Source organism: Cryptosporidium muris, genomic scaffold, assembly GCF_000006515.1.
Source record: "Cryptosporidium muris RN66 scf_1106632373453 genomic scaffold, whole genome shotgun sequence".
Classification (NCBI taxonomy): domain Eukaryota; phylum Apicomplexa; class Conoidasida; order Eucoccidiorida; family Cryptosporidiidae; genus Cryptosporidium; species Cryptosporidium muris.
The window spans coordinates 491,595-511,821 of NW_002196570.1; the positions used below are offsets into that span (position 1 = coordinate 491,595).

General features: G+C 28.1%; 7 protein-coding genes and 2 non-coding genes across 9 annotated transcripts, besides 21 other annotated features; 3 read left to right on the plus strand and 6 right to left on the minus strand.

Moving 5' to 3' along the window:
- The first annotated feature begins 216 nt into the window (after positions 1 to 216).
- Positions 217 to 241: a sequence feature (AT_rich).
- A 13-nt stretch (positions 242 to 254) lies between these two features.
- Positions 255 to 1,127, minus strand: CMU_039470 (prohibitin 2, putative; the record flags this gene model as incomplete). Its single annotated transcript, XM_002139193.1, has 1 exon — positions 255 to 1,127. The coding sequence occupies one exon, from the start codon at positions 1,125 to 1,127 to the stop codon at positions 255 to 257; it is 873 nt and encodes a 290-aa protein (XP_002139229.1).
- Positions 1,128 to 2,097: 970 nt separating this feature from the next.
- Positions 2,098 to 2,187: a sequence feature (AT_rich).
- A 227-nt stretch (positions 2,188 to 2,414) lies between these two features.
- Positions 2,415 to 2,436: a sequence feature (AT_rich).
- Positions 2,437 to 2,540: 104 nt separating this feature from the next.
- Positions 2,541 to 2,570: a sequence feature (AT_rich).
- Positions 2,571 to 2,627: 57 nt separating this feature from the next.
- Positions 2,628 to 2,669: a sequence feature (AT_rich).
- An 84-nt stretch (positions 2,670 to 2,753) lies between these two features.
- Positions 2,754 to 2,782: a sequence feature (AT_rich).
- Positions 2,783 to 2,981: 199 nt separating this feature from the next.
- Positions 2,982 to 3,007: a sequence feature (AT_rich).
- A 110-nt stretch (positions 3,008 to 3,117) lies between these two features.
- Positions 3,118 to 3,147: a sequence feature (AT_rich).
- Positions 3,148 to 3,455: 308 nt separating this feature from the next.
- Positions 3,456 to 3,493: a sequence feature (AT_rich).
- Positions 3,494 to 3,587: 94 nt separating this feature from the next.
- Positions 3,588 to 3,622: a sequence feature (AT_rich).
- Positions 3,623 to 4,171: 549 nt separating this feature from the next.
- On the minus strand, positions 4,172 to 4,245 carry CMU_039480. The gene has a single exon. It is a non-coding gene; the product is annotated as a tRNA-Arg (tRNA).
- Positions 4,246 to 4,338: 93 nt separating this feature from the next.
- CMU_039490 lies at positions 4,339 to 4,412 on the minus strand. Its single transcript has one exon. It is a non-coding gene; the product is annotated as a tRNA-Arg (tRNA).
- A 367-nt stretch (positions 4,413 to 4,779) lies between these two features.
- Positions 4,780 to 8,877, minus strand: CMU_039500 (transcriptional regulatory protein SIN3, putative; the record flags this gene model as incomplete). The annotated part of the gene is made up of 1 exon (XM_002139194.1): positions 4,780 to 8,877. One exon carries the CDS (start codon positions 8,875 to 8,877, stop codon positions 4,780 to 4,782), a length of 4,098 nt encoding a protein of 1,365 aa, XP_002139230.1.
- A 407-nt stretch (positions 8,878 to 9,284) lies between these two features.
- Positions 9,285 to 9,345: a sequence feature (T-rich).
- Positions 9,346 to 9,458: 113 nt separating this feature from the next.
- Positions 9,459 to 9,481: a sequence feature (AT_rich).
- A 579-nt stretch (positions 9,482 to 10,060) lies between these two features.
- On the minus strand, positions 10,061 to 10,453 carry CMU_039510 (DAD family protein; the record flags this gene model as incomplete). Its single annotated transcript, XM_002139195.1, has 1 exon — positions 10,061 to 10,453. The coding sequence occupies one exon, from the start codon at positions 10,451 to 10,453 to the stop codon at positions 10,061 to 10,063; it is 393 nt and encodes a 130-aa protein (XP_002139231.1).
- Positions 10,454 to 10,639: 186 nt separating this feature from the next.
- Positions 10,640 to 12,502, plus strand: CMU_039520 (uncharacterized protein; the record flags this gene model as incomplete). The annotated part of the gene is made up of 1 exon (XM_002139196.1): positions 10,640 to 12,502. One exon carries the CDS (start codon positions 10,640 to 10,642, stop codon positions 12,500 to 12,502), a length of 1,863 nt encoding a protein of 620 aa, XP_002139232.1.
- Positions 11,180 to 11,211: a sequence feature (AT_rich).
- Positions 11,302 to 11,332: a sequence feature (AT_rich).
- Positions 12,503 to 12,509: 7 nt separating the features above from the next.
- CMU_039530 (protein kinase domain-containing protein) lies at positions 12,510 to 13,505 on the minus strand (the record flags this gene model as incomplete). Its single annotated transcript, XM_002139197.1, has 1 exon — positions 12,510 to 13,505. The coding sequence occupies one exon, from the start codon at positions 13,503 to 13,505 to the stop codon at positions 12,510 to 12,512; it is 996 nt and encodes a 331-aa protein (XP_002139233.1).
- A 294-nt stretch (positions 13,506 to 13,799) lies between these two features.
- Positions 13,800 to 13,845: a sequence feature (AT_rich).
- Positions 13,846 to 14,722: 877 nt separating this feature from the next.
- Positions 14,723 to 14,805: a sequence feature (AT_rich).
- Positions 14,806 to 14,940: 135 nt separating this feature from the next.
- On the plus strand, positions 14,941 to 15,309 carry CMU_039540 (uncharacterized protein; the record flags this gene model as incomplete). The annotated part of the gene is made up of 1 exon (XM_002139198.1): positions 14,941 to 15,309. The coding sequence occupies one exon, from the start codon at positions 14,941 to 14,943 to the stop codon at positions 15,307 to 15,309; it is 369 nt and encodes a 122-aa protein (XP_002139234.1).
- Positions 15,063 to 15,253: a sequence feature (A-rich).
- Positions 15,310 to 15,327: 18 nt separating the features above from the next.
- Positions 15,328 to 15,356: a sequence feature (AT_rich).
- A 333-nt stretch (positions 15,357 to 15,689) lies between these two features.
- Positions 15,690 to 15,733: a sequence feature (AT_rich).
- Positions 15,734 to 16,692: 959 nt separating this feature from the next.
- CMU_039550 (uncharacterized protein) lies at positions 16,693 to 20,169 on the plus strand (the record flags this gene model as incomplete). Its single annotated transcript, XM_002139199.1, has 1 exon — positions 16,693 to 20,169. One exon carries the CDS (start codon positions 16,693 to 16,695, stop codon positions 20,167 to 20,169), a length of 3,477 nt encoding a protein of 1,158 aa, XP_002139235.1.
- Positions 18,311 to 18,346: a sequence feature (AT_rich).
- Positions 19,170 to 19,218: a sequence feature (AT_rich).
- Positions 20,170 to 20,227: the final 58 nt, after the last annotated feature.

A 20,227-nucleotide genomic window follows, 5' to 3' on the forward strand; every position in this document is an offset into this window, starting at 1 on the left:
TATGAACTACTTGAAAAGTTTTAGTCAAACCTAAAAATAACTTGGTAATATATTATGAGCTAAATAATAAGGGTTTTATAGTGTTGTTTGTACTTTAGAACATATAGGTTTGATAGCTAAGTATATTAAAAAGTTTAAATAAAAACAAATGTTTAGAAATAATATACTTTCTTATTTACAACTCATATTATAGTTTAATATCTTAAAAATCAGTTCTTTTTTTAATAATAATTATATTTTTCTTGTAAGTATGCTTAATTTGTCATATCTTGAGTCATAAATGTATCTGGAAGCAGTGATTCCAGATTTATTAAGGATTTGGCATTAGATTTAGCAATTATTTGAGCAATATCCTTAGCTACTTCAACTTGTCTCAAGGAGATAAAGCCAGGATTATTCTTAATAGCTTCACCAATAAGTTTAGCAGCAGTTTGCTCACCTTCAGCCCTAATTATTACACTTTTCTTTTCTTCTTGAGCTTTTAATACAATATATTTAGCTCTCTCGGCCTGTTGCTGTGCCACTTGCTTAGATTCAACAGCTTTCTCATATTCAGGCGAAAAATTTAAATGTGTTAATGAAACATCATCAAGAATCAAATTAAACTCTTGCGCTCGTTTTGTTAGCAAATCTCGTATTCTTCTAGTAACTATCTCACGTTGTGTAAGCAGTTGTGAGGCATTATACTGAGCTACAACAGACTTCAAAACTTCATTAATAATAGATGGAAGAATTCTCTCATCATAGTCTTGTCCTAGAGTACGATAAATCTCTGGAAGTTTGTCACTTTTTGGTCGAGATAAAACACGGCATGAAATACTGACCATCTGTAAATCTTTGCTACCTGTTAATGAAACTAATACCCTAGGCTTTGCTCTTATATCATATATAATTGGTCTCTCAAACCACGGAATTAAAAAGTGAGTACCTTCACAGTATACTTTATCTTGAACTCCATTTATCCTAGAAAAGATTATAGCTCTATGACCAGCCTCAACATTATACATACTATTTGATAATACTAAACCTGAACCACCTAAAAGTAAGCTAAGGCTACCTATTAAAGGTGTAGTACCATTTAATTTCATTTTCTTCAAAGAAAATTTTGGCCAAGGGAAACGAACCATCCCTAATTAGAAATAGAACCTCTTTATTAGAAATTTACCAGTTAGAATGAGGTACTTTAAGTTCTTCCAAAATACTGCCAACTATCTATTACTAATGCTTATATTGATAATAAATTATTGTATAAATTGGTGTTTTAAGGTTAAAGTAACTCTTTCTGCATTATATTTGCTTTAATACCGGTATAGGGGTACCGAATTATTTAAATGCATCATGACCTTTCATAGCGCCAATTTTGTTAGCCTAGATTAAAATAGCAATTATTCTGTTAGTTAGCTATATGTCAAAATGAATACTTTTTAAAATAAAACTTAGCTTGTCTTCCAAACAAATCGACTTGTGAGAGTGCAGGAATTAATCAATTTAGTCAAAGATATTTTAAGAAATATGATTAAGTAAATACTCAGTTACTTAAGAAGAAACAGAATTAGTAATGTACTATTGGTAAATTAATATACTTATAAGTCGATTTCTTTTTTTTTTTTATAGTTATTATCAAGATCATGTGTGCTGTATTTTTTTTAGAGTTAGAGTTACTTAATCTTAAACAGTAAATAATAGCAATATGAACCATTTTACATATTTGAATAAATACTTATCATTTATTTAGAGTTTTAAAGATATAACTTAATAATTACAGAATAATTGATACTAAAGAATTTCATTATGTAGCAAGGATATTTTATATTTAGTATTTAACTTGATCTGCTAAATTATAAGGCTTTCAACATATTGAAAAGAATCTAATTAGATAATGTGTAAAATTAAATTCTGAAATCTCTTTTTTATTGAATATCTAACATTTTAATTTAGGATTATTTCAGTTTTTTATAAATGATAAAGGATATCTGGAACTTTTATTATATATTCTTCATAATACCAAAAAGAATAATATAAAGATAATAAGTATTCAGTGTTAGTTTCTTCACATAAGCTTCAAACTGGGTCCTAGCTGAAGACACAAGTAACTTCTTTAAATTGAATATTTAATTTAGATTATATTTCATATCAAAATTTAAACATTAATAAATTTATTTATCATTGTTAAATAAATGTTAAATACTTTTAAGTAAATTCAGATAGATCATGATTTAAAATGGATTATTCTTTGCTTTTAAATTGTATATTAAAACCTATATACTATTTTTAAGAAATCTTTAAAATATCTTATTTTGACTTATTAATCTTATTACTTAGCATATATTTAGCTTGAACAATGATCTTAATATTTTATACTAGTTTTTAAAATAGTTATTTTGTTCTAATGTTTTAAGTATCTTAACATTGTCTTATATATTTATTAAATATTTTCATCTCTATTTACAATAAACAAAAGGTTTGAAAGATAATCTATAGAGTAGTATAATAGATCCAATATCTTAATGGTAAAAGTTTATCAAAAGTACATAATTCTCTTTTATTATTTAAAAAGATAAAATTAAAATCCTGTAACATTCTTCATCACTTATCTAAATCCAAAATAATCTTGTCTATTAATCCAGTAAAAATTTTAATAGATAATTATTTGATTAATTTTAATATAAGAAGTAGTTCCCATTGAATATATATATCATCTGTTATCATTGCAGATATTCTATGATTCTTAGTATATTATTTGAAGAAGCAAGATATAAATTTATTTAATGTAAATTTTTTTCTTCTACTATAATTATTTTCAGTAGTTGATATGATATATAGTCATCAAACTATTAAGATCTAAGTAATTGTACATGCTTATTTTAAAATAATAGATCGTTTTACTTTTATATCCAGATATATATCATAGACTACTGTCTTGAGTTACTATAGTGTTATTAGATTTAATCTATTTAATAATTGTTTGTTAATATAATCCCAAATATTAAAAATATTAATTTAATAACTTTACTTTGCATAGTTGATAGTAGAAATAGTTTTGTATAAATCTCTCCTTGAACAAGGATTTTTGTTAACCATATTTAAAGAACAAAATATCAAATTTCAACTTCTAGCTTAATATTTATAATTAATGTTTTAAAAATAGCCTATATAATTTTTTTACTTGAAATATTTAGATAAGTTGTTTGATTATATAAATTTACTATTTAAGTACTAGAAACTTTATTTTTAAACAAATATTTACAGCTCTCATTTTTGCAAAATTACCATGATATATTTGAATTTTAATCTTACCAAACCACAAGATAATAAAAATAAATCTTCTATTACTTTTTTCAGAGCCTGTACTTCGTTATAAGTCTGTCTTAGTTATTGGAAATATATACCAGATGGTATTTTAAAGTAATGATTTGAGGTTTTATAATATCAGTTCATATATTAGATTATATAGCTATTAATATTAATTTACTTACTTAATAATATTTATATAGAGCTTATATTGACAACTAGTTAATTACTAAGTTAAAGTAATTTATCTGAAATTCTCCATTATCTAATTTTGAAACTCAGTTGTATAAACTCAGAATATTTTGTAAAATAAAATATCATTTTTTAAATTGTATAGAAGTCTATAAGTTATATTCTTATTAATTCCCTTTTTACATAAGCTGGGGATTGCATGTAACTTTTTTGCTGTAGCTTACTACTTTTATCGATTATAGTGTACCGATACATTCTTTAGGCGGGTAATATTTCTAAAGTTCTTAAAGAGCGTACAAATAACCCCACTTAAAAAGAGCTAAGGTATCAATGAATTAACTATACTAAGAGAAAAGTAGAGGAGTTATATATTATATTAGTTATCTGCGTATTATGCTATATTTAATCAATCAATTTTAGAATAGTATTGGGAGATCTATTTTAAAGAGATTTAGCGCTTTAATAGGAAGTTCATGAGAGTAACTGAAAAAGTGCTATTAGAGATCAAATAAAAAAAGTTTGGAGATTTCAGAAATAATAAAAGAGGTCAAAATACACTTCATTTGAAAATAATATAATAGCCTAAAGTAAAAGCTTAAAGTTTGAGGAGTAGAATAAAGTTAGAACAATACTATTATGAAGTGTTAATAAACTCACTTCTTTCCCTCCCTACACGGAGAGAAAAAGGCACGGGCTAAGAGACTCGAACTCCTGACCTTCTGCTCCGTAGGCAGACGTGATATCCAACTACACCAAGCCCGCAGGATAGGGTAGGTATTGAAACACTTGTTCATAAGAGCCAAATTAGACTAGGCGGTCAGGTCAATGCACTCTCTTTAATTGAAAAAGACTACACACCGCGACGGGGAATCGAACCCCGAGCCTCTGGATTAGAAGTCCAACGCTCTGTCCAATTGAGCTACCGCGGCAGCATGCCAATAGGGCTCAGGAAGATTGACATGTATAGCAAAGATTTGTTAAGATTAGGGGGAGATCTAAGCATTATGACTTCTATTCTTATGAAAATATTCTCCCAAAGTTACAAACTTTATATTTCTAGGAGTAATAAATCTTTTAAATGGTCAATTTACGTAGAGACAATATTTAGGTAATATCTAAATTACAAAGTAATGTAATATTTTATTAAAATAAAGCTTAGGTTCCAATCTAATTTATTTCAAGTCTCTAATTTAAGATATAAATGCATATTCTATAATATAATACACATTCAAAACTTTTATGTATATTTGAACTAAGGAGTATATAGAGTTATTGCTTTTTAAGCAATATTATATGTTAATTCCTTCTAAAGCCCCTAGTGGTATTTCCAGACCTTCTTCTTGTTACTCTAATGTCAATATCATCAATTTCTGTCGTTATATCACTTGGCATTCCTCTAGTTCTTTTCCTACCAACAGTACCTCTTCTATTTGTATTTGACATAGCTCTACTATTGGATTCTATAGATTCCTCTGACCATTGGCCTTTATCTTCATCTGTTGGATTTGGCATATCGTTGACCATTAGAGTACGTCTGCTAGATCTTTTGGACTCTGCTGGTCTTGTGACACTAACAGATGTATTTGTTACTGCATCACGTGAAACAGATGGAGACCTCGCTATGTCACGATGACTGTTATCTGGTAAAAAGCCTAACCACTGAGATGAAGCTGCGAGTTTAGCAATGTATTTCATATTCATGCTGCAAAAGAGTAGTGGTTTGACGAATGTCTGCTCCATATATACAAAAAATGAAACGGGATTTGATGATAGCACAGATGATATATTTTCATTATCAGCTTCGGATATTTGTTCTAGTGGCAATGAATTCCGCATAGTTGGATCATCATTAATACTAGTTAGTTGATGTACTAAAATCTGTTGTAGTAGCTCAATATCATTTGTGAGATCGATTGCTACTCCATATTCAATATCATCCTCAGCACCTAATAAGTATTTTTTGGGTGGAATCAGTGTTTCTTCAATCATATCAGTACCTTGGCACTGATCTACTTCATTATTTGAGAGATTATTAGACTTAGTGTTACTAATAAACGGCAAAAATGTCAAGTGATAATCGTCCAATTGTCTCATACGAATTTTCAGTAGGTATTCACATGGAGACCATGTTATTATATAGAATGATGATTGGACTGTTGGTAACAATGAACGACATGCTGCAATAAATTCTTCTAGTTTTCTATAATGATCAAAAATTGTATCTCTATATACTAGATTCATTGCAAGTAATCTACATGTTGCCAAATCATTAACAATGTGTACAATGACTTTTGAAATCCCCAAAAGTACCTTGTCTATTGTGCCTAACCAATATGAATCATTACCCATTGCATCACGACAAATATCTTCGAATAAACCTAATTCAAGTTCTCCTGATAATAAACCAAAACAACACCATATCACTTGTTTATAAGTAGGCCTTGGAACATCAGGACCATTGGGTGACCATCTTTGGAATGGTTGTGGATTTTTTTCTCTTTGTTCTATTGTTGCTTTTGCTCTTTGTAGTCGTTCATATATAACTTGATAATAGCGCAGAAAGCAGCATATATGATCATTACCCATAATATATCTAACTAAAGATGTAGGTCTAAAAAGAGACCCCTTTCCTTTGTTTACATTAAGATTTTGTACAATAGAATTGCTCATTCCATCCTTATTTACAATGGTTGCACTTTTATTATCTTCAGATATCTCATTATGATCATTCACTTCTATTCCAAAGGTATCATCTGTAAATACGGTTCTATTTCCATTAGTGCTAGGTTCAAACCAATCTGGTGATAAATTAGAACTGTGCCAATTTACTTTGCAATGGTCACTCCACAAGTACTTCAGTCCACCACGGCAATCGTAAGATGTCGTAAAGGATTGAAAAATACTATTTAAATCTACATTATTATTAGCTGTCTCAAGATTTGCATGATTATCCTGCCTATTTGTAGAGTTATTGTCAGTGTTGTTATCACTAGTACCTGATGTATTATCTATAGTCTTGCATATATTTGATTCCTCTCCATCAATAACTCCATCCTCTATTGTAGGTGGTTTAATATTTATTAGTGGAACATGTTGATCTCCATTATTGCTACTTTGAATACTTGAAGATTTCTTGGAATGATTCCTTGTTAGCCTTCGTCCTCTAGAGTTATTACCAGTAAAGGGAATCAAATTATTGTTATGTCCCTCAGTAACTGCATTAACATATGCTTCGACGGTGAGCATCTGTTTATCACTATTGTTAGATAAGTGAGTATTTGAAAATGAGTTTGAAGAGTTGCTACATGAATTATTTTGACAATTAGATGTAACACTTGTTTGAAAAGTAGAACCTTCACTCTGGAGTTGCTTCAGTGTTAACAAATCATTATCAACATTATAATTCATTTGTAAAAATAATGATCGTACAAAACGCTGTAAGAAATTTCTTGCCTTAGACCCAATTGCAGGGCCTGATGCCTGGCGATATATCGTAAAACTAATTAATTCAATTACTTCCTTATGAACCTCAATATCTGACATAGTATGAGCAAATTCAGGAGCTATACTCCAACCATTAGACTCTTTACGATAGGTAGTTGATATATTTTGATATCTTTCACTTGAAGTTATAGGAGATGTAGAATCGATAGATTTTGGAGGTATAACGGTAGTGCATGGTGATGAAGTACCTAAATCAAAACCTCTTCTTTGAAGATATAACTTGCTTACCTCAGAAAGGAAACCCTTAACATTAGTATTTTTCTTATCAGATTGTCTAAAATAAAATGATCTATGATCAAAAGACTTAAAATAATTCTTCGTTTGAATATCTCTCCATACACCTTGGTTCATCAAATGCCTTGCATGAGTCCATTCTTCATCTTTTTGTTTTAGTCTATTCAATATAACAGGAATACAGCTATATGGACTACGCTTTAATAGTTCCAATATTTCAGAACCATTATCCCCATATATTCTAGATATAGCTTTCAGATGAATTATTGAGAATGGTGGATTTTTCAGTTTAAATCTTTTTTTTTCTTCAATAGATAGTTTACTTATCTGTTCAGCAATAGGTTCTAGAATATGTATAGTTGAGCGATTATTTTCAATAACCATATCAAGTTCAAATCTTTCATCTTCACACTTGAACAAGTTTTCTTCATATACATTTTTACGCATATGTTTAAAGGAAAAATCCTCAGAACCTTGAGGTATACTAACCCAGTTATCATTGAGATTCTGGCGATCGCTGTCAATTCTCCCAGTACAGATAGCTATTGGATAGTCATCTGGTAAGTGAAGATAACTGTTACCATTTCGTGCACACTTTGAGTAATCCAGTTGTGCGAAGTTACAACAGAAGTATGAATATTTTCGTCTTGCTGCTTCTCTTTGAACAATCATACGCTTGACTTCGTAAGGTAGATCACCACTATCCATGGGAAAGAAACATTCAAGTGCCAAAAGAGTCTCAACTACTGTTAATACACCACGTGTATACAAGTATATCAACTTTAAAAAGTCACTATAATATCTCTTATTATCACCCATTGCAACATAAACCTCCTCAAAAATCCTATAGTCTGATTCCCACATAGATAAGTCTTCTTGACTATAATAATAATGCTGATATGATTGACTTCTAATTTCAGGATTATCACTAGTCTCTGTGGAAAATCCATTTTTCTCTTTAGTGGTCTCTACCTTATTTAAATGTCTCTTTTGTTGTTCTAACAGTCTATCCAGTTCTGGAATCACAGTCAAGTTATAAGATGCATCTACAGGACCTTTGCGAGTGACCACTTTGGGTGGCTCACAAGAAACAGTTGAAGAGATTGTACTAGCTAGGTAAGATAAAAATTCGGATTTATCATTAACTGTGCTATTATTAAAGTTATCCAAATCCTCAGTATTATTATGGCTTCCATTACCTTGATAGCCCTGCTGCATAGTTGAATTATCAGAGCTTAATTCTGGTAGGAATAATGCAAATTCGCGCAACAGATCTGGATATGATGACAGCAAGCTTGTAACTTTATTTTTAACCTCACTAGCAGTCTTCTCACCTTCTTGATATTTACTTAGAAGTGTCAAAAAATCTGCATATATATCGGGTGCTAATTCCTTCACTTTTTTAATATATGTTGCAGCATACTCACAGTCAGTTTGAGGAACTTGCAATCTTAGCTCCTCAGGTAAAAAGTTATTAAATTCTGCAATTAAACCTGAATTACCTTTGAATAACTCCGCAACTTGGCTAATAACTACCCTGGCATTAATATTCCCATGCTTAAAGTCTCTCATTATTCGCAAAAATTCCTGATACAGTTCTGTATCCTCACCGCAACGGCTTCTCAACCGAGACAAGTAATCTCGTGCCACATCCATATTCGTCCACCCCAAATTGGAAGCGACTAGTCACTATATGTTTGTCCACAATAGCTTTCCAAAAAAGGCAGATACAATAAATTTGCAATTCTCCTTAATCTTCAACTCAAACTGACATCTTTCCCTTTTTCACAGCGCATTGTTGCGGGAATTTTAGGATCCGCTTGTCCCACAAAGCGCCATAGATTAAAATCAGTCTATGCAGTCCTACAGTTAACCTGTCTTATTGATAACTTTTATTAGAATATTATACTGCTCTCTTACTCTAGATATTCCATTCATATTTGCTATGTACTTATAATTTGAGATTCACTTATATAACTGATGAACATATGTTAAGTATTATTCCATTTCTAGCTAATATAATATGGATAATCCTTTTTGATCTTAAGTACATTGATATTAGATTTGTATTATTATATTTCATTTTTTTTAGCTAATTTAATTCTATTTAGGTTATATTTTATTCCTTATAGTACATTATCAGAATATAATACTAAATACAGACTCAAACCGCCTCAATTATTTAAAATGCATCTGCAGTAGGTATAATTATCTCCAAGGAATCATAGGCAAAATACAAATATTTAAAATAATTATAATACAAGATTACTTGACAGATATTGCTATTATATATTGGCCCTTTTTAATTTATACATTATCTTAGATAACAGGACACGTGTCTTACATGCAGCTGCCGGTACATGCAATAACAATATTTCACATGCACTTAAAGCATTGCGAATTTCTACTAGGAAGAAAGTGGAAACAGATAGTAACTACAAGAAATTAGGAAATAATATAATCCAGCTAAAAATAATATATAAAATAGTGAATTACTTTATTTCCCTATTACTAAAGTTATAAATAGAAAAAGTAAAGTACTTTACAATTTCAGTTCATATTCAGATATTGGAATTATATTGTAAATACTTTGCAATATAATAAAGAATAAAAATAGTTTTCAATGATGGGTAATAATATGATATTTCAGGGGTAGATCATGAATGGAAATCATTTGAAATATAATATAACCTAATTCAGATATAGAAGTTACTATATACTGTATGCTAAAAGATATCTTTAGAAATTGAATAATGTAAAAGCTACTATCAGATACAGAGAGATATTATTATTAATATTTAGCTTACACTTCTTTTCTTCTTAACAGTTACTGTAATAGTTAAACAAGTAATGATGCACATCCAATGAAAAATACAAAGGAGCAAATTAGAAAGTCAAAAATAGCTGTTTTAGGAGATATATTATCAAAGAGTTCTGGAGCTATTAACTGAATTCTGAGAGCTGATACAAGCAAAGCAGTTCCACCAGATGTAAATATGCCAGCAATAAAGGAATTAAGAGGATATGCCATTCCAATCAAAATACAGTAGATTAATTGAGTTATTGTAATTATTGCAAGGTAGGAAATAAAGCAATCAATAATTTGAATGTGTTTGGGTACTACTTTTAAATATGAAGTCATAATTTCAGTAAAAACTTCAGTAAGTTTTGAAGAACTCTTATTATGCTTATTTATAAGCTCCGATGAATTCTTTTTTTGAGTTTTATTCATAATTGAGAAGTTTATCACAAATTTGTAAAATAAAATAATAACGAAAAAAAAGGCCTCCTGGCGCTAGTAATATTTTGTCGAGTATCATGGTACTTGATCTGTGTAAGTTTAACCTTATACTAAGATTACAAGGAACTGATTTGCAATAAACAGTTAAGACTAAGATTTAATGATGATAATTGTTGGATGGCTCAATTGAAATCATTATTATTGGCTTTGGCCACATTTTTACCTATATGTAAATCACTCCCACTAAGCAATAATTTTGGCTATGATCACTTCAAAATTGTAGATAATTTGCATGGTTTACACGATGCTGCTGATCTTCTTGAGTGTTCAAAATATGAACAATATGCATTCTTTCCAATTGTAGAATTTTCTAGAAATGATAGTAATTTTTCTGTAAAACCACTCACATCAGTACTTTTAAGTTCACAGTTTTTTGCAATAGTTGAAGCTATAGCAGGAACTAGTGGGAATTTTATTAAGGACTCTATTGTTGGACCTTCAATTGCTCGTGCTATAGATTCAATAAAGGAAATGGATCTTGAATTGCTAGTTGGCACATTAAATAATATTGATACTTCACACCAGAAACAAATCTTTCTAGCTTGCCAATATGGTACATACCCCAATCTAAATAACTATTTTCGAAATAATTTTTGTGAATATTTAGGATTTAGACAGGAGGAGAAACATATCTCAATAAGTGAAGGCAAAATTTGCAATTATTTAAAGATAAATTTTTTAAATTATAAGGAGCACAAATATTTCAACACTGTTGGAAGCTTAACTGTTCCAATTCTTAACACCAAATATAGAAGCGATATACCAGCTAGATTACTTGGTAATTTAGATTTTATTAATAATAATTATTATGGAAATACTCCTAGCTATCCAATATTATCAAAAGAATTTGATTTGCTACCATACATTAATTTTGGATTTGATTTACTGGATACTAGTAATAATAAATATTGGGGCTTAATTAGGCTTATCCCTCCCAAGTCATTTTGGGAAAAAGATTTGGCAATTGGCTTATTAAAAGTACAAAGTAACACAGAAAGTCAAGACATTAGTAATATTACTACCTTGGAAATGAATGATATACAAACATGTACAAAATATGAACAACCATCTCTCTATACAGAATCAGATACATATATTGTAATGGAGTCACTTCTAAGTAGTAATATAACTGTAAATAAGAACTTAATATCATATATCAAGATAAATATGGCTAAGGTTGAAAAGTGTAGTGGAGGATGGAATATAATCTTATATTTTAAGAAAAAAGTCGACATAGTTGCAGCTAAAATAAATATGATCGATAAATTTAAAGTGCTTCAGTATAATCAAAGTTATGAGGATGATTCGAATACACAATATAATTATCAATATTATACAAAGTTACCTTGTGAACGTTTAGGCGTTGCTTACTTTATTGTGATGAAAGATAATGATAATAAGTATATTAAATATTCCTTTACATGTGATAAAACTTTAATTAATACTACATTTCCAATATTAGAAATATTAAAAAATGTTATTGTTGATAAATTTACAAATCAGAAGAATATAGGAAAGCATCTATATATTTATTTATTGCAAATCTTATCATTTTCATTTAAAACTGTAATGAATATTATAGTTATATTTATATATATTGCTATATTACTACTTATTATATATATTGTTCTACTAATACTGAAAAAATTTAACTTTTCAATAATAGAAAATTTGTACATAATGGAAGAAATATCTCAAACTAATCTCAAAGTAATAAATGGACAACTCATTAATACTCAAATGGTACAATATACTATATCTAATGATCTATTACCAAATCTGGATATTGATGGAGAAGATCCAAACTTTTCATTACAATCTTCCTATATTAGTATACCAGGTAATCAATCAACTTCTTTAACAAATACGGACTTAATATCTGCAGAATCAAATATCAGACCAAATTCTAGACTTGATAATTACAGTTCATCTCCATCAACATTTACATCAATATCATTTACTTCATTTATATTTATTTAACTACACTTTATGGCAAAATTTTATTACGTATCAGTTCTGAATGTGGTAAGACCAATTCATTATAAATATCAGCCTCATCTGCAATACTAAACCACGAGTGTTGAAGTATTTGACTCATTGTGGTATTATCCTTACAGTGAATAAACGATAATAGCCTAATTAATAAATCTTTAACAAGAAGGCTATTATCTTCTAACTCCTTTGAATTAGAAACATAATGTTCAAAGCAAATATCTTTACAATTATCAATAATATTTAAGCCGTCTGGATATACACCTGTCAACATAATATATAAAATAATTCCGCAACACCAAAAATCAATGAATTTATTGTATACAAATTCAGATGTACTATCTGAATCTATTTGATTATCACTTCTTGACTTTATATTAGTATTATTATACTCTGAGATTAAGTTCCGACCCTTTATTATAAATGAGTTGCCGAAATCAACTAATTTCACTGTATCTAGCCTATTCTGCTTGCCGAACATGATATTTTCAAGCTTAAGATCACCATGTACTACTCCTATTGAATGCAAATAATCAACAGCCTCACAGATTTGTCTGAATATTAGAGCAACGAGTTTCTCATCAAGCTTTTGATTTACTCTGGTTAATAAATGATACAGCTCTCCACCATATAAAAGATCCATCACAATATATATATAATAATTATCCTCAAATATATTATATATCTCTGGAAATAATGAAGTCACTTTTTTATCTATTTCAGATATTTCATTCATATAGCTTATATTTCTAGTATACTTATCCTTGTTCTGTTGAATATATAATAAAATTTCCTTCTCAGAGTATTTAGCATAACATTTAGTAGTAATCTTTATTGCAACATATTTAGAATGATGTTTACATTTCCCTAACAATACTCTACCTAAATGGCCACCTCCCAATTCAATATCCCAAAAAATTTGATAATTACTTAATAGTGAATTTTGTTGCAGAATCTTCCAATTCCCATCAATGGGTAATATATATGCCATTAATTGTCAAGAAGTACAGACTTATTCATAATGTCAAATATAAACAGTATATGATACATAAGTTATTTAAATTGCTTATAATAGTACTAGGAACAATATACATGAATACCAATGATATATCTTACCAAGTCAGGATAAGACAGGACACCTGGCATATTACAAATCAAAATAATCAATCCAATCCATAGCGAATCTAGTAATAAATCTATAATAAGTCCATGATAAATCTATAATAAATCTATAGTAAATCTATAGTAATTCTACAGTAATTCTATAATAATTCCATAATAATCCTATAATAATTCTATAGTAAATATATAGTAAATATATAATAAATATACTGATAATGCCTACTACATAGCGAAAATAGTCTAATATATCACTGATTGAATAATAACTAATTTCATCAGAAAACTCCTACTAATCATAAAGAAAAGTAACCTTAATGAAGTCATACGGGGAAAGAAAGTTTTCATCATCTGGTGAATTTCTACAAGTTAACAGTAAGTCAACGTCAAAACAAGTCAGTTTTTGCACAACTTATGCATCAATTTAAGGAGAAAAAATAAGTCACGTATAAATGTGACCAGTCTAATCCCTACTTTCAGATGCAAATTACCCATAAATTGTTCATTTTCATCATATATATGTTAACTTATAATATTGGGATATTTCTATAGACTACTTAAGAAGATACTTTAAATTGAAGCTTCATCAAGTAAATAACTATCCACCTTATGCAGGTTATAATTCCCAATTATACTTAGATACAAAGAAATTTATATTGTCTAATTTTCTTTATAGGTGGCAATATATTTCTAATACATTGGTATTTCTTGCTACTATACATCCAAATAGCTTCTGAATATAAGTTGTAATGTAACTTTATAATATATTACAAAATACTTACAAGTTACAGATATTGCATCGCAACAATAAATTGTCTGAACTAACTGGGGATAATTGGAGACAATAGTAAGGAGACAATCTAAGTATGTTCTATTAGTATACGTTAGGCGGTCTGTCGCTACTTAAATAATATATACTAATACATTAGCACCTCTTTATAAAGAAAATTCTTTAAAAGGAAATTTAGTGGTTCTTTGTATATTACTTCCAAGGACATATGTGTACTAATATATTCAGATGAAACTTCAACTTGGCCTATTTCTATACATCCCCTTCTAAAAATTGTATATAAAACCTTTTGTACTGACTAATAAATATTTTAAAAACTTAATATTTAGATTTATTTTTAGTTATTTTATTATGATAGATTTAAAGTAAACTAATATTTAAACACAAATTTTGACTAGAGCCTATACCGTTATTTGCATGCAGAGATGGAAATAGAATGTTTGCATCAATAGTGTCATTTGCATGCAATATTCTTTTTGTGCACAGGTTTTATTTTATTTTTTAAATCTAATGAAATATGAGAGTCTATACAGCAGTTACTTATATCTTACTTTGTGTATTATACTATATATATACTGCGAACTCTTCTGAAAAAAGTATTCAACCAATAAGTGCCAGCAGAGTTACACTCCTGGAGGCTAAATCTGAGAATCAGAAAAGACATAGGAATCATAATAAAAGAAAAAGACACAAGAAAATAAGGCATAAAAATAAGAAGACAAAGATGAGCCGTATGAATAAAGAGAAAGATGTTAAAAAGAAGGATAAACATAAGAATAAACAATCAAAGATGGGCAAAGACAAATACAAAAGTAATAGCAAAAGAAAAAGGTATCACAGATACCTTAAAAATAGGATATCCTGTTGTAAAGTATGTAAAAGCTAAAGATCTATCATTTAGTACAATAAAATTTTATTTCAATATATAAAATAGAGTAGCTTAAAGCCACTTAAATAGCTATCTAAAACTAAGGCCTCCCTAAGTACTAAGTAAATAGTATATAATTAAAACAACATAGCAAAAATAGTACTATGACAATAGTCATATACTGTGTTAATACCCTTCTACTAATTTTTGTATTACTATTTAAGATCTTAAGAAAAGGGTACTAATTATTATATGTACCAAGTAGTACTTGTCAAATAAGTTCTTTTGTTAATATACCGCCATATTTAAAGGTATATAAACCATTGCAAATAATTGCATGCAAATACCGGTACCTATTGTGGTATTTAACAGAATAACAAAAGAAAGCTACTTAGAAGATTTATTAGTTAATTTTTTTAACAAGATTTTAATTATATAATATGGGAATATTAAAATATCTTATATTAGTATGGCTCACTATGACTTTGGAGTCTTATACATTTGAAAGTACTATTCAAGCAGTATTTCCATATAAAGATGAACATGGATGTTGTGAAGAATATTGTGATAGTGATAGCGATGGTGATACTTCAAATACAACTAGCGAAGAAGATACTGACAATTTTATTGAACAAAACAACGTTGAAAGTAATGGAATTGTTATATATTCTGGTAAGTTTAAAAGTATCTTAATATTTGAAATATATAGGGTTACAGATAATAAATAAACTAATTTGCTCTTCTTCTACTTTATTTTAATAGGTCAAGAGATTGCAAACTCAACTCTTCCATAAGTAAATTATATCGGGTAGCATAAGGGAATATAATTAATAATCAAATATAAATTGCCATATTATATTACATAATATTGACACAAATTTACAGAAATTCCTTGTAAAAATAATAAGAATTACAAAAAAAACAATAGATAATTGCATTGTTAGACAAGACATAGTGTATGAAACGATATTAATGCCTATTTAATTTCGTGAAGACATCGTGAAGGTACATTAGTTTAGGTGTGTGCATTGATCTGGTAAGACAAAACGGTCAAATATTAAACTGTACATGTATAATATAAATAGTCAAAATTAAATATTCGTGGGTACTTGGGTAACTAATAAATATTAGACTAATCTCTGGCATACTCATTTATAATGATATGGGCTGTTAGATACCTTTAGGTTGGAGGACAGGAACTAAAATTAATATTTGGAAATAGGTGTACAGAGACAAAAAAAAGAAAGAAAATAGGGCTTGCTTTTAGAGGCTTTAAATATTATTTTATTTTGCAATAGTAAAGTTTATATTAATAATACTTGCTTAATATATTCTACGAAGTAGCATAATAACGAATATAACACATTATATGTACAAACAGATATACTTTTTGAGTTAAGAATGGCAAAAATTAAGAGGCAAGGAGGTAGATTTAAAGAATTGACGTTTGAAGATGTAGGTTTAGCACCAGTACCAATGTTTGATGTGAATAATTCCGATTATTCAGAAAAAAAAAGTGGAAAAAGTAATGCAAGTAGTGGGAAAAAAAAGCAGTCGTCAGGAAGATACTATGAATTGAAGAATATGTCTAAAGAATCTTTAGCATCAACTAAGGCTAAACATGAGCTTAAAAAAACTGAGGAGAAGAAAAAAAAGGAAAAGAGAACTGAAGAAAATATAAAATCTAAAAGTGAGAAATTTGATAATATTATAGCTAGTAGAAATAAACAGAAAAATATTATTAAAGGTACTCAAGGTGAATTGAAAATTAGCTCAAGTAAAATAAAGAATAGTGAAATGACTGCAAAAAGTGGGCAAGAAGATTTAGATTCTCAAGATAATTTTGAATCAGTTAAAATCTCAAATAATGGGAGTGATGAATATCAAAGTCTTGAAGAAATTACTATATATTCTAATGGATCCTCGTATACAATTCAAAGTTGTGAAGAAATTAATTTCTATGATACTAATTCAAAATCAACCCAATCTAATAATCAAACAGAAACTACTCAAGTAAATTTAGGTATAGTAAATTTATCTCAAGAGATATTGAGTAATGAATATATACAAGATGAATATGAAAATAATGGTCCAAGTCAAATATGGAATAATTTGCAAAATACTACTGATTATACAACTGAAATTGAGATTATTAATGAAATAAAAGATTTAGATTATTATATAGATACTCAAAAATATCCATATTCTGATAACTTAACTATGGAGAGTACTGAAAATAATGAATTACCTGATAGTTCACAATTATTAGATTCTAATTTAATTAATCCTAGTGAATTAGTTAAAAAATCAGATCAAGGTATTTATGAAGATAGAGAAAAAAAAAAACAATTATCGGATAGCTTGGAATTAAATTTGACTACAGATGACAAGGATTCCAAAAATAAAAAGTCTAAATCACAGGTTCTATACTCACTTGCACACTCAATATGGGATCTAGTTAAGCCAGTAGATTTTAATAACCTTGAAGAAAAATTTAGTACTATAAAGCAAGAAACACAAACAATAGATATACTTGGAAGTGAAAGTGAAATTTCTGATACAGAATTCCTTGATAAAACTTATAAAAAAGATAATTGTAATGCTTCTGATATTGGTTTAGATAATTATAAAGTGTATACATTAGGAGAGAGTGTTACGTATAGCGTACTTACAAATGAAGATAATAATCCAAAAAGTTTAGAAAATAATAGTAAGAATAATTGTGATTATACTAAAAACTGTAATATTAATGTTGTAGAGGATGATAAAACAAAACTATCTAATGAAAATTTATCAAATAGTAATGAAGAAAGTTCTATTAAAGAACTTGTAATTGAAAATTCCAATACCTTTCAACTAAATAATAATGAAGAAAATACTGTAGATTTGAAAATACAATCAGCACCTAGGAGGAAATCAAAAAGACAAGTTTTATATTCACTTGCTAATTCAGTATGGGATTATGTCAGACCAATTTCACTAGATGAATTGGAAGAAAGACAGCGTAATGCAAATATGCAAAAAAATAAAATTGATATAAATTTAGATAATATATCGAAGAATCAAGGGGATAATACAGTGTCTAAAGTTGAAGATCTACAGGAAGATATTATACAAGAAAAAGAGGATGACAAACTTAAAAATAAAATTTTAAGTAGTAATAACATTGAAAATTTTGAAAGCTGTATATTAAATAAATTAGTAAATAAGATTGAAGAATTTTGTTTAGAAAAAGATCTTAGTAAAGAAAAGTATAAAGAATCTATCACTTTAGATAGAAAAATGATAGAAGTTCCAATTAATCCCTTTTTAATTGGGGAAACAGAATCAAATCAAGATAATACTTCTAATTCTTGTATTATGACAAGTTCTCTAAATGAAGTTAATGAAAGTAATTTCCAGAAGGAGAAAGTGCAAAATTTAAGACTAAATGATGATAAAATTAATGACAATATATATGAAAATCTATTAAATTTCCCAGACAAAAAACTTAATAAAACCTATGATAGTTATGAAGATCTTCTTGTCAAACCATCAAGTCTTGATTTAATTAGTACAAGTAATTATATCCTTGAAGATATATATGATGTAACTGAACAGACATTTCAAAAATCTATAGAAGCACTGGTGAAAACTAGTCAAAATGATTATATGAAATGTAATATAGAATATTTACCTGATTCCTTGGAAGATTCGCAAGATAAATCTTTAGTTAATATTGGAAATGAAGCATGGGAGGACAATAAATATCAATATACTTCATCATATTTAAATAAAAAACATACTGACCTTATCCAATACTGTGATATTAATGAAACTTCTAAATTAAGTGAAATAAATCAAGATATTTGTAGTAAATCCAAAGAATTCAAAAGAACTAAAAAAAAAGATTATCATATTCAATTTTTAAAATTAAAACAAAAATATGAAGTACTGAAAAAACAATATAGAATTGAACTAGAAAAAATAAACCAAAAATCTAATATTGTTGAGTTTCAAAATGCAATTGTTTTAAATACTATTATGTTACCTGCAATAAATATAAATGAAAAGCCACTCATAACTGTTAGGTTAGTTGCAATACAAATCAGTCATAATAAAGAGATCAGTATTGGTTGTAAAAGAGAAGTAGAATCACATATATATCAAACTAAAACGTATGAAAAAAGTTGCAATACTGACTTTATAGTCGGGAAAACAACTTCAGATAAAGGTACAAATACAGATCTTCAAGATTGTTATAATTTTGGAAATATAACAAAAAATCACAATAATAATCAGAAATGTCAATCGTACAACTTAGAAAAGGGTATTCAATATAATCAGAAACACATACCTCCTATAATTATCAACTCTGAACATAAAGATATGTTGGGAATAGAGTCAAATTCACAAAAAAAATCTGAAGTTCAAGATTTTAATCAAATAAATACCGAAAGTAAATATTTAAGCAAAAAATCAGATATAATTAGAGATCTTAATAATAGATATAAATACTCTAAACCTAATAATGCCCAATATGAAGTTATAAAATATAATTCTAATATAAATGACAAAATTTCAAGTACTTATTTTGATCATTACCAAAGACTAATCAAACATTATTCAGAACCTTCTTTAGAAAGTATTCCTGATGATTCTACATTCTCTTCTATATATTGTAAAGGAAACAACTATCAAAAGAATTATTACAATCAAACAAATAATAAACTCACAACTTCAATAAATATAGATAATCCTACACTTCATACAAATGAACCAGAAATTTATAATAATAGTCAATATAACCATATCTATTATAATATACAAAGATATAATGGATATGAGGCTTGTAACAATGCCCACAATAATAAATATTACAAGATAGTACACAAATAACTATAAAAGTGATGATATACCAATATATATTAATGGGAATAGAGTAATCTATTAGAAA